The sequence below is a fragment of the Rhinolophus sinicus genome, chromosome X, assembly GCF_036562045.2.
Source record: "Rhinolophus sinicus isolate RSC01 chromosome X, ASM3656204v1, whole genome shotgun sequence".
In the NCBI taxonomy this organism is placed as follows: Eukaryota; Metazoa; Chordata; class Mammalia; order Chiroptera; family Rhinolophidae; genus Rhinolophus; species Rhinolophus sinicus.
In genome coordinates this window covers 52,653,159-52,666,794 of record NC_133768.1, presented here as the reverse complement: position 1 = coordinate 52,666,794, position 13,636 = coordinate 52,653,159, and the positions used below count along the sequence as shown (strand labels likewise).

The 13,636-nt window shown below is 35.2% G+C and overlaps 1 protein-coding gene and 1 non-coding gene across 2 annotated transcripts; both read left to right on the top strand.

Moving 5' to 3' along the window:
- The first annotated feature begins 747 nt into the window (after window positions 1-747).
- SATL1 (spermidine/spermine N1-acetyl transferase like 1) lies at window positions 748-13,477 on the top strand. The gene is given in 8 exon segments (XM_074323301.1): window positions 748-970; window positions 1,091-1,518; window positions 5,974-6,001; window positions 11,289-11,393; window positions 11,892-11,951; window positions 11,954-11,992; window positions 12,610-12,650; window positions 13,308-13,477. Coding segments are annotated over 8 exon segments (1,011 nt in total). The 5' UTR covers window positions 748-828; the 3' UTR covers window positions 13,476-13,477.
- LOC141569828 (U6 spliceosomal RNA) lies at window positions 4,021-4,127 on the top strand. Its single transcript, XR_012493608.1, has one exon. It is a non-coding gene; the product is annotated as a U6 spliceosomal RNA (small nuclear RNA).
- Window positions 13,478-13,636: the final 159 nt, after the last annotated feature.

The following is a 13,636-nucleotide window of genomic DNA, read 5'->3' as shown; positions in this document are numbered from 1 at the left end:
CTTCTCCCTGAGCATAGGTCATAAAAAAAATTCAATAATCAAATAGCAATCATCATTATTCTTATTTGTAAAGAAATATTTTCTGCATTAGGGACTTGAGCACCTCATTAGGACAACTTTTTAAGCATTCTAATTTCTATACTTATGGGAAAGAGGCTGTAAGTGGAAGTCAGGACAGAAATAGCAAGTGAATTATTTCAGGACTGGGGCATGGGAGAGCAGAAAGCAGGAAGTATCTTTGGATTGTTAGTTAAAACAGCAGGCACTCAGGGTGAGTGCCAAGCATAAACCCTGAGACACCGTCCAACTTTTTGCTTCACTCTCTCTAAGCTCTTGGAGAGGAAGAAATAAAGGTAGTAAAGGAGGCTCTGCCTCTCCCCTCCCTCATCACACGGGGGGGGGGCACGTAGGCACATAGATACGGGCATTGTGACTTCATCACTATGACGCAGTGACCGTGCTCATAGTGAGACAGGAATACAGCCTCAGGGTCATTTTCTTCTTGTACTCACTTCCGGCCTATTGGCAGGGAAAAGCCTGATGACATCCTGAAACCCAGCCAAGCCTATAGCTGTGATCGCTGGTGAGGTCATCTCCAGCAAATTGGAGGCATCAATAATCGTCTTTAGGTAGCCCTCCTTTATTTTTCCCATTCTCATCTTGATAGAGGGGTTTCTTGAAGTACGAATTAAGTTGAGAAAGAACAGAAACATCTTACAGCCTCCCACCAGAGCACTGCAATTAAGTGTTTCATCAAGGTACTTAGCGATCAGCTAACCAGTCATCTGCCAACCAGTTCTAAGTCAACCAGGCACAAATTAACTGGGTATGAACCAATCAGGCATGAACCAAACAAGCTTATCAGACATGAACCAACCAGGCACGAGCAAGCTACACATGAGCTTACTTGGTATGAACGAACTATACATGAACCAACCAAGTACTAGCCTACCTGACAGGTATCAACTGGGTATGGTACAACCGTGTGTGAGCCAACCAGGAAGGAACCAACCAGTCAGGAGCCAACCAGGCACATGGCAACCAAGGCCAAGCCAGTCAGGCATGATGCAACCAAACATGAGCCAATAAGGCCTGAGCCAACCAGGCCCAAGCCAAACAGGAATGTGGCAACCAGGCCTACGCCAAATAGGCATGAGGAAGCCTGGTACATGGCAACTAGGCCCAATGCAGCCAGGTATGAGGCAACCAGACATGAGCCAAGCATGCATGAGCCAATCTAGCACAAGTCAACCAGGTATGAAGCAACGAGGCCTGAGCCAATCAGGCATGACTGAACCAAGCATGAGGAAATCATGCCTGAGCCAATCCAGCATGAGTCAACTGGACATGTGGCAACCAGGCCTGAGCCAATCAGGTACAAGTCAACTAGGCCCGAGACAACTATGTGTGAGGCAACCAGGCTGGAGCCAATCAGGCAGGAGACAACCAAACATGAAGTCTTTCCAAATAAGACCTGCAGAGCCTGAAGACTGCCCAGAAATCCTGCGCCTAATTAAAGTAAACTTCTTTTTTCTTATTCTGTGGAGGCTCATGGCATTAGTTTAAGGCTTAGGGTAAAGAAGGCAAAGGCTAGGTTTGAATCCCAGCTCTGCTAATTATGACCCATCTACATAACCTTCTGGAAGTTACTTAACCTTTCTAAGCTTCAATTTCCACATCTAAAATCAAGGACATAGTGCTATGTATATAAAAATATTGTTGTAATGAGTCAATACTATAAAATGATTACACAAATTCCTTGATTCATAGTAGGGGGCTTAAGAGTCATGGGGGGACCAATTCATGTAAATTCAGGGGCCTAATGTATTGCCCCCTGGGGAATTTTTAACTTTAAAAGAGGATCTTAGAGAAAAGGAATGCTTAACTCAAAATGAATGACATGTCAGTGACAGAATTTCAGGTATTAATTGCCTACGTTTCAGGTGAGATAGTCTTGTTGCTTTTAGGACCAAACCTACTTGTAGAACCTAATGATTGACTGCCCAGAAAACAATATTCATCCACAATAAATTTTCCATACAATTTCAGACAGTTCTTTGACTCCTGAAGCCCATCCATAGATAGACTTCAGGAGTCCAGGAGCTGGGTTAAAAATTTCTGAGTAACAGTCATTTTAATGGTTTTCCTGGAAATCATTCCAGTACAGTAAAGGGGACAAACTAATAGCCATAGTACTGTGCTGAAGTTCTGTGGCATTGAAAACAATCATTTACATGATACACAACCTAAATAATTCCATATAAAAGCAGTAGCCTAGGTGTTTAATGGAGTAAATACGTGGCTGGAAAATGTGTGTGTGTGTGTGTGTGTGTATTAAGTTCGTGAACTCACCCTAGTAAAAGTGCTACATACTTCATTGATGAATATCACTATAGTCACCTTAAAAGTACTCCCCTTGGGAAGCTATGCACCGACGCCAGCGCCTAGTCCACCCTGGAAAGCAATTTTGGAACTCTTTTTCTGGAATGGCCATCAGAGCTGTCATCGTATTCCCCTTGATGTCCTGAATGTCATCAAAATGTCTTCCTTTCAATATTTCGTTTATCTTCAGGTAAAGAAAGAAGTCATTGGGGGCCAAATCAGGTGAGCAGGGAGGGTGTTCCAATACAGTTATTTGTTTACTGGCTAAAAACTCCCTCACAGACAGTGTTGTGTGAGCTAGTGCATTGTCGTGATGCAAGAGCCATGAACTGTTGGTGAAAAGTTCAGGTGGTCTAACTTTTTCACACAGCCTTTTCAGCACTTCCAAATAGTAAACTTGGTTAACTGTTTGTCCAGTAGGTACAAATTCATAATGAATACCAAAAAAGGTTAGCAATATCATTGCAACAAATTCACGAACTTAATTGACAAACCATATATATGTGTACACACACACATATATATACACATATATATACATAAAATGAAATTTAAATCAGGCCAAGTTTCTGTCCCTTTGATCAGAGAATGTGTTGCTTCAATGGACAAAATAAAATACCAAAAGTTTTCTAGTGAAATCCATTTGTTGAAATGACACTAGGCACCATTCCAGATCTGTTATTTCTGAGTTATCTATCCTTCCATTCTATTCTATCCCCACAAATTCCCACATCAATTCTCCAACTGGAATTAATATGCATGATTAAATGATCAATCAAAATACTATACCCAGCATGTTACTTATTCCAGAAGAACATTTTTCCAAGCAGAAAATAATTTTAAAGAGTTTTTGTAGCTTAGTATCTGACACCTGGTTGACAATTAGTAAATTTATTATTGAATGATAGTGATATTCTCTATCCAGAAAACTTACCTTTCTTAGCTTTCCAAACAGTGCCCATTGCTATTACCAAGGGGAAAATACATCATTAGATCCTTGTACTTCAATGAATCTGTATCTGTGGAGGTCCTGACGACATTTACTTTTGAATTTGCCTCAAGTCCCTGAATATGAGGAGGATAATATTAATGAGTATTCACTGTAGAAAAATATTAGAAAAGCTAAATTTATTACTCTGCATCATAGACAAGGATGTAATGATTAATAAGCTTTGAGCTTTATGTTCTTCTCTAATACATATGTGTCCACTTATCCTAATTCCTGTTCATTGCTAAGTTTGCAAAACATTCTCTTTGCAAAGGAATTTATGAGTTTATGATTATTATTATATTAATTCATTCTTTAGCTGAGTATTTTTCAGGTTTTATTTACTATCCTGCCACTAAAATTCTTCCAAGTATCCTCTCTATACACCTGTTTTATTCTGTTCTTAATATCCACACCACGGTATTATTTGGGGATCTAGTCATTTCATAGCTAGACAGTCATAACTTCTTGCTTACCAGACTTTCCATTTAAGCCTTTTATTACGGTGGTTCTCAAAGTGTGGTTTTGGACCATTGATGATCCACAGATAAGTGCTGTGTACTATTAATATCTGATTTTTGTTCATTACACAAACACTCAGTGCATATTAGGGGAAGCCCATGTGCTAACTACTATGAGGAATACAAGGAGTGCTCACTTGCACAGCATATATACTAAAATTTGAATGATACAGAGATGATTAGCATGGCCCTTGCACAAGGATGACATACAAATTCGTGAAGCATTCCATATTTTTTTTATCATAGTGATCACTTCTTTAGGTATATAAATGTTGAATAACTATGGTGTACACCTGAATCTAATATACCATGGGTGCCAAAAAAAAAATGTATACAAGTGGACACTTTGGTCAACGTTGCACAAACAGTAGTTCACCGTAATCAGAAGTGTCTGGACACTGATGGTAACCACTTTCAGCACCTCTTGTAATTGCAGAAGCCAAACGTGACTTGTATCCATCTTTTGTTATTGGTATATATTCAGTATTACAATTTTAATACAGTTTTCCTTTCTTAAAATGTGTATAAATTTTTTGGCATCCTCTGGATTATTGTACATTAGCTATATTTTAAGAAAAATCTTTTTTAAAAAGTGAAGAAAAGGAGACAAGGATTCTTGAATTATAGTCACTGCCCTCAGGATGCATACAGTGTCTTAGGGGAGGCTGCTGTGTACAGCAGCCAAAATGCTCAAGACTGTTGGGCTCTGGTTGCATTGAGGATAAATACTGATTTCTTACCAATGCTCTACTTTATCTAGCCCTTTCTGTCTTCTTAATATATTTTGAAAGCTTTTTACCCGTTGTAAATTTAATGCAAGCCTACTCAAAATCCCCAAGTTTTCACATGGAAGAATAAACACATATTTCTAGAAAAATTCCGAAAAGAAAAGTGGTAAGGGGAGATACGCCCTACCAGATATTCTACAGTTGTAAGTAATTAAAATGCAATGGTAATCTATTACCATAGATGCAGAGATAAATCAACTGAACAGAATGGAGAGTCCAGAAGTTCTTTTAAGTAAGAGAATGTAGTATATAATAAAGGGGACATTTCATGTCAAAAGTTAATAAAAGATGGTTTAGTCAAGAAATGCTGTTGGGATAATTGGGGGGAAAGATAAAGGTGAAATTTCACCTCACCCCTTACATCAAAAACAAAATTGTAATTAATAAATTATTAATATTAAGAGCTTTAAAACAGACTGGTGTTTGCCAATGGTTGGAGGTGGGGGTGGGGGACATGGGTGAAGGTGGTCAAAAGGTAAAAACTTCCAGTTATAAGTTCTGGGGATATAATATACAGCATGATGACTATAGTTAACGATACTGTATTGTATATTTGAAAGTCGCTAAGAGAGACCTTAAAAGTTCTCATCACAAGAATAAAAATTGTAACTATATGAGATGATTTGATGTTAACTAAACTTATTGCGGTAATCACTTCCCAGTATGTACATATATCAAATTATTATGTTGTACACCTTGGACTAATACAATGTTATATGGCAATTATATCTCAATAAAACTGGAAAAAATAAAATTTGAAAAAAATTAGGAATCGAGTAAGAGTGACTATTTTCATGACCTGAAAGTGCAGATGCCTTTGCAAGCATGATATCCAAACCATAAAGAATTTGAATGTGTAAAAAATGATATAGTAAAGAACCAAATAAACAAGGTCTAAAATGTTAAACTGAAAACACACCTCACAAACAACATGACAGACTTTTTTGTAAAGTCTATGAACTTTATAATACATAGACTTTGTGACATCTACCTTGAATGCTCAGAAACCTTTTTGGCTTTACTTCCTCATTTCTGATTGCATTCAAGGCTAGTTACCTGGACAACTGACTTTTATATAAGTGAGGTACCTAACATAGTTAATCTCTCTATATATATATTCTTTTGCTGCGTGTGCTGTTTTAGATTTCAAGTTTCCAGATGACTGGGGTTAAGTCTTACTCCCTCTTAATACTGCCCGGGACATCATATGTTAATAAATGCTCAGTAGACTTCATGATTATCATCTTAAGAACTCGTTACTAAACCGTAGACTAAGTTTTCTCTACTTTGACAGGAATTTGCTGCCTGTGAAAACATGCTAAGTTAACAGCAATGGGTAAGATGCTTTATGGTATTTTAGAGCTAGAAAAAGAAACATGGCATAATGTGCACACACAGTACTACTTGAACCTACATATGTGGAAGCTGCTGTCCTTGGTACACAAAGATGATGCCATTAATATCTACATGTACAGGACATGAGTTTGATAGCTTTGTCAGTGGTCCACTATATTATATTTTCCCATTTTTAGTATGGAATTGTCATTCAAGAACTTTTAAATCTTTACAAGTGCAATAAACTTGATACAATTTTTGAAATTTAGAATGGAAATTGTAATTGGTCAAAGACAGTATAATTTAATGCCCCATATGTTAGTAGTAGCTCGATAGGATGAATGGATAAAAGAAAAATGACAAGCTATTTTCAAAGATATTTACTACATTTTGATAGTCAGAAATATTAATAGGATAGGCTAGTGTTTTATGATAAATTACAACTTTTTAGGCAGGAAATATGAACACTAAGAGAGGAGATGGCTAACATATAAAATTACACACTTGAAATTCCAAATGAATTTGAGGATCAGCTTTATTATTTCTGTGAAAAGGGATGTTGGATGTTTGAATCTTTAGATCACTTGGGTAGTATTGACACCTTAACAATGTAAAGTCTTATCTATGAACATGAGATGTCTTTTATCTAGGTTTTCTTTTTTCCACAATCTTTTATAGTTCTCAGTATGCAAGTATTTCACCTCCTTGGTTAGATTTATTTCTAGGTATTTAATTATTTTAGGGACTATTGTAAATGTAATTGCTTTTTAAATTTACTTTTAGGGTTTTTTGCTGGTGTTGATCTTTTTTGTTGATCTTGTGGGCTGCATCTTTGCTGAATTCATTTATTAGCTCTGGTAGCTTTTTTGGGGGACTCCGGGATTTTCTATCTATAGGATCATGTCATCTACTATGAATAGACATCATTTTACCCTTCCCTTTCGAATTTGGATGGCTTTTATTTCTTTATTTTGTCTTATAGCTCTGACTATAACTTCTAGTACAATGTTGAAAAGCAGTGGTGAAAGTGGGCATCCTTGTCTTATTATTAAAGGAAATGTTCTGTCATTCACCATTGAGTATGAAGTTCACTGGTTTTGAAAATTATTATTATAAGTTCCCTTTATCATGTTGAGGAATTTCTCTTTATTCCTACTTTTCTGAGGGTTTACATCATGAAAAGGTGTTTCATGTTGTTAAATGCCTTTTTTGCATCAATTGAGGTTGTCATGCTTTTTTCCCTTTGTTATGTTAATTGATGTCTTATGTTGATTGGTTTTCTTAAGTTGAACCACTCTCTTATTCCTAGGATAAATCACACTTGATCATGGTGAATGATCCTTTTAATAGATTAGGTTCGCTTTGCTAATATTTTGTTGAAGATTTTTGCCTCTATATTAATAAGGAATATCGATCTGTGATTTTTTGTAATGTCTTTGCCTTTGGTATCAGAGGACTGCTGACTTCATAGAATGAGTTAGGAAATGCTCCCTCCTCTTCAATTTTTTAGAAAGAATTTGAGGATTGGTGTTATTCTTCTTTAAATGTTTGGTAGAATTCTCCAGTGAAATTATTTGGTGGTCCCTGACTTTTCTTTGTTGGGAGATTTTTGATTACTGATTCAAACTTTACTTGTTATAGGTCTGCTCAGATTTTCTTTTTGAATCAGTTTAGGTAATTTGCAAGCTTCAAGGAATTTGTTCATTTCTTTTATGTTATATAATGTGCTGGTGTACAATTTATAGTATTTACTTATAATCCTTTTCATCTCTGTAAGGTTAGTAGTAGTGTTTCATTTTTCTTTTTAAATTTTTTATTTGCTTGCATCTTCTCTCATTTTCATATGTCAGTCTAGCTGTCAATTTGTTGATCTTTTTAAAGAACAAACTTTTGGTTTCACTGATTTTCTCAATTGTATTTCTGTCCTCTATTTTGTTTCTCTCTGTTCTAATCTTTATTATTACCTTCCTTCTACTAGATTTTGGCTGTTTGCCCCTTTTTCTATTTCCTTAAAAGGTAAGGTTAGGTTATTGCTTGAGGTTTTCTTTTTGTGTTTTTTTTTTTTTTTAAACAGGCACTTGCAGCTATAAGCTTCTCCCTGAGCACTGCTTACACTGCATACCACAAGTTTCATATGTTGTTTTCATTTGCATTTATCTTAAATGTTTTCTAGTTTCCCTTGTGATTTCTTCTTTGACCCATTGGTTGTTTAAGAGTGCGTTATATATGTGAATTTCCTAGTTTCCTCCTGATAATGATTTCTAGTTTCATTCCACTGTGATTGGAAAATATACTTGTATGATTTCAATTTTTTAAAATGTATTATGACTTATTTTGTGGCCAAACCTATGGTCTATCCTAGAGAAAGTTCCATGTGCAGTTGAGAAAAATGTGTATTATATTGTTGTTGAGCAGAGTGTACTGTATATTTCTGGCAGTTCCAATTGATCTATAGTGTTGTTAAATAATTATTTGTCTTCTGTCCAGTTGTTCAATACATTATTGAAATTGAGGTATTTACCTTTATTTCTTCATCTGGCTCTATTATTATACAGCTGCCGCTATCTTCAATTGTATCCTATTTGCGTCATATATTTTGGAGCTCTGATGTTTGGTGTATAAATGCTTTATCTTCTTGGTGAACTGAACCTTTTATCATTATATATCCTTTGTCTCTTATAACAGTTTCTGACTTAAAGTCTGTTTTGTCTGATATTAGTAGAGCCACCTGAGCTCTCTTTTAATTACTATTTGCATGAAATATTTTTCCCATTATTTCACTATCGACCTTTATGTCTTTTTCTTTTAACATTTTTTTAGAGTGTGTTTTTCCAGGACCCATCAGCTCCAAGTCAAGTCAAGCAGTTGTTTCAATCTAGTTGTGGAGGGCGCAGCTCACCATGTGGGGAGCAAACCGGCAACCTTGTTGTTAAGAGCACGGTACTCTAACCAACTGAGCTAACCAGCCGTCCCTATGTGTCTTTTTTTTTTTTAATCTAAAGTGAGTCTCTTATAGACAGTATATAGTTGTATGTTTTTTAATCCATCCTGCTAATCACTTATTAGAGCATTTAATCCATTTACACTTTAATTACTGATAAGGGATATCTGCCATTTTGCTATTTGTTTTCTATGTGTCATATAGATTTTTTTTGTCCCTCATTTCCTCCATTGCTACCTTTTTGTGTTCAGTTCATTTTTATAATGAAATATTTTGATAACCTCATTTCCTTATGTGTAAATTTTAGATATTTTATTTGTGGTTATCATGGGAATTACATTTAACATCCTAAAGTTATAACAATCTAACTTGAATTTATACCGGCATAACTTCAACAGCGTACAAAAACTTCTCCATTTCTCCATTCCCATTCCCCCCTTTTAGGTTATTGATGTCACATTACATCTTTATACATCGTGTGCCCAATAACACAATAACTAATTATATGCATTTGTCTTTTAAATCATGTGGAAAATAAAAAGTGGAGTTTCAAACGAAATTGAAATAACATTAGCTCCTGTAATTGCCCATGCATTTATCTTTATTTCTTCATATGGCTTTGAGTTACTAACTTTATTTAACCTTTACCTTCATTTCTTCATATGGCTTTGAGTTACTATCACACTTCCTTTCATTTCAACCTGAAAGACTCCTTTTAGCATTTTATGCAGGGCAGGTCTAGTTATAATGAACTCCCTCAGGGTTTTTTCTGGGGGGGGGGGGTTATGAGGATGTCTTAATTTCACCCTCATTTTTTAAAGACAGTTTGGTGTATACAGAATTCTTTATTGACAGGTTCTCCCTTCCCCCCGCCCCAGCACTTTGAATATATCAACCCACTGCCTTCTGGCCTCCAAGGTTTCTGATGAGAAACTGGATGATAATCCTATTATGGATCTATTGTATGTAATGAGTTCTTTCTTGCTGCTTTCAAGATTTTCCCCTTCGCTTTGGGTTTCAACAGTTTGATTGCAATGTGTCTTGGGGTTGATCTTTTTGGGTTTATACTACTTGGAATTTGTTGAGCTTCTTGGTTTTGTATTGAACCAAATTTGAGAAGTTTTCAGCCATTATTTCTTCAAATATTCTTTTTTCTTTTTCTCTCTTTCCTTCTGAGAGTCCGGTAATGTGTATGTTGGTCCACTTGATGGTGTTCCACAGATCCCTGAGGCTCTGTTTACTTTTCATCTTTTTTTTCTTTTTGTTCTTCAGATGATAATTTCAATTGTCCTATCTTCAAGCTCACCAATTCTTTCCTCTGCTTGCTAAATTCTGCTTTTAAACCCCTACAGTGCATTTTTAAATTTCATTTATCATACTTTTCAACTGGAGAATATTTTGGTGGGGGTTCATTTTTATAATTTCTACTTCTGTACTGATATTCCGATTTTGTTCATACATGTCTTTCCTCTTTTTGTGCATGTCTTCCTTGAGCTGTTTGAACACCTTTAAGACAGTTATTTTAAAGTCTTTGTGTAGTAAGTCTGACGTGTGGGCTTCCTCAGGTACGTGTCGTTAATTTCCTTTGTTCCTTTGAATGGACCATACTTTCCAATTTCTTTGTGTGTCTTGTGATTTTGTTACTGTTGTTGAAAAGTGGACATTTGAAACTTACAATATGATAACTCTGGGTATCAAATTTTTCCCTTTCTCCAGGAATGGCTTTTTCATTGCTATAAGGTGTCTCTTTGTCAAATATCAACCACAGTGGAATGTTAAATGTGTTCTGAGGTCCTGTCTAAGTCTGTGTCTTTCCCTGGTCATCCATGATGGCTTTATAGATTCTCCTGTGTACATGGTTGTTTTTGAAGGTCTAACGAAACAGGTGCAGCTCCTTTAAGTTTCCTGGAAGCTGCTTTATAGAGGTTGGAAAAATGGTGGCCAACCTCCAAGCCCTCATGTCAGCATTCTGAGCAGCAACGCACAATCAGACCACAGAACTCCACCATTTGGAGTGTAAGTTATTTATTACCTACCCTAGCTCCAGCAAACCACTCCAGAAATTCAGGTTGGTCTCCACAGCTACCTGCCTCGAAGTGGGGGGTGGGAGCTTGGAAGCTGCCACTAGGCTGATGGCTGAATTTGTCTAAAATAAACTACAATTTACCAGCCAACCTGTCCTCTGGAAGTTGCAAGTGTTCAAGTAAACTCTAGAGCTTCAAAATATTCACCTCAGACAGTTTCTGCCAGTACAATTGTGGTACAAGTGAAAATATGAATTCCTGGTGCTGCCTACACCACCTTCCTTCTTTCTACTGTAAACTTTGTAACATATTGTATGTGAACTGATAATTCAAATTTACTCAGGGATGGCTTTGGGGACAATCCCCTTTTCTACTGCCTGATTGCAGAAGTACACGACCAACAAAAACCATCAGGTAAAATAAATCTTCCTCCTCCAATTTAATCTGGAGTATATTTTCTCTATCCTGAAAACAAAATACAGTTTGATAGCATATAATTACTATTAAGCAGAGTAGTATAAATATATAAACAGTTTTCTTTTCTTAAAATAGAACATGTGGACTATATATATATATATATAGTGATAGGGACTCATATATATATATATATATATATATATATATATATATATATATATATATATATATATATAGAGAGAGAGAGAGAGAGAGAGAGAGAGAGAGAGATTTTGGAATATATTCCACAGTCAAAAGATGGCTTATCTCTTAAAGATTGTATTAAGGGACTTAAACCTTCAACATTATACATTAATGTATTGTTTCAAATTTTGTCCAGTGAGCTTTTATTACTTTAATAGTTAAAAAACACACAAAGATACTCCATTTTGGAGGAAAGAACATTCTAAGATTCAAAGCATTAACCTCTTTGTACCCTCTCTTCCCTTTTCCTAGAAAAAATGACCATTGGATTTGCCATGTACTACTTCACATATGACCTCTGGATTGGCAAGTTAACGTCCTAGAGGACGTTTATGTCATGCCAGCTTACCAAGGTCAAGCTCCACTTATAGTATTACTCATACTTTATAAATTAAGGAATAGAAATAGGGCTTTAGTGTAAATATGGTGTGTAAGTTAGTTTATGTAACTCATTTCTATTTCATGAGCCTGATCACTATCCTAGTTATCCTTGCATATGGTAAAGACTCAGTCACAGATTAGGAAAAGTTTATCAGTTCCCAACAAGCTTAAATAAACCAAGTTATCATAAGTATACTTTTACCTTTAAAAATTCTTTTACATTTTGGGTTGGTTTGTCTAGAAATGAGTAAGAAATATACTCTGTGATAATAGTGATAAGGACTCATTTCCTTTTCACTGATCTTTAAGATAAATTCAAAATCTTTTCCATTACCGTTGGAACCACATTCCAATGAAGAAAAAGAGATATGGAATACATTCATGAGTTGAATTTCAATACAAGTTATTAAGAATATATATGTCAAATATAATTAGAAATAAAAAATATTATTAAAAATAAATTTTAAAAAGAATGTGTAACAACTAGATATAGGGTTTTACATTTCATTTCTTTTAAACTAAACCAAATAACTTGTTAAGTAGAATTTTTCAGCTTGCATTTTTTCATTTTACATTATCTATTTAAAAAGTCTAGGTATTGGAGCTGAAATGCTGAAGACACTAAGTCAGGTAGGTATTACAATTAGTATTGGTATTCTAAGTGTTATCCTTTTTTCATCAAATATTAGTATTTAACAGGGCACAAATTAGATGATTTATCTCACCATCTGAACATAACCTCAAAATATACTAAAATTTTGTATTCCAATTAAACTGAATTTTTAAATCAGATACTCATAGGTTATATCTGAGTTATATTTAACTAAACATTGATTTCTATATAATCCACAACTACACTATACATCTTTTTGCTATAAAGCAGAAATAAGCAAAAGGGAAATTAAAAGGTGATTTTACTCATAAAATAGGTTCAATATCTGAATGTGAGAATAGTATTAAAACAAAATTGATTTGTATTTTGGAATCATGCATAAGAATTTTAGGTAAACTTTTCCTATAAAGAAAAAAAAAAAACCAGTGAATTGTATTTATAGAAAAACCAATAAGTGGACTTTGCAAGTCAGTTTTGGACTTTTAAAGAAAGGGGGTTTTATACTTCAACTAGGACTTTTTTTCTTTTCATAGCTTTAGAGAAGTCAAAGAGATAATTATTGTATTATTATTTGGAAGTATTATACACAGTACGTTGCGTATAGAACTTCAATAAACTAAATGTGTTAATGAAGACCACTTTGAAGTAAAAGTAATCTGTTTGTTTTTAAACAGATAGCCATAGGAAGTCAATGTAACTGCATGCACTTTCTTGTCATCATTTGGAACCAGGAGTCTGTTGACTACTATACTCATCGAGGGACTTTAGACCTTTCCTCTGAGGAGGGCTGGCATCTGTTCAGGCTTCACAGAGAATTCATGGACATGGCATGGGAAGAGTGAAATAGGATGCATCACAACTTGTCCCAACATAGGCTCCAGCATTTCAATGAGTCCGACAGCAGTGTGACTTTGAGTATTGTACAACAGAGCAAATGATCAAATTCTGGTTTGAGCAGGTTTTTTACTTTTACATAGATTTTGCAGATACAGTCAACTCTTCA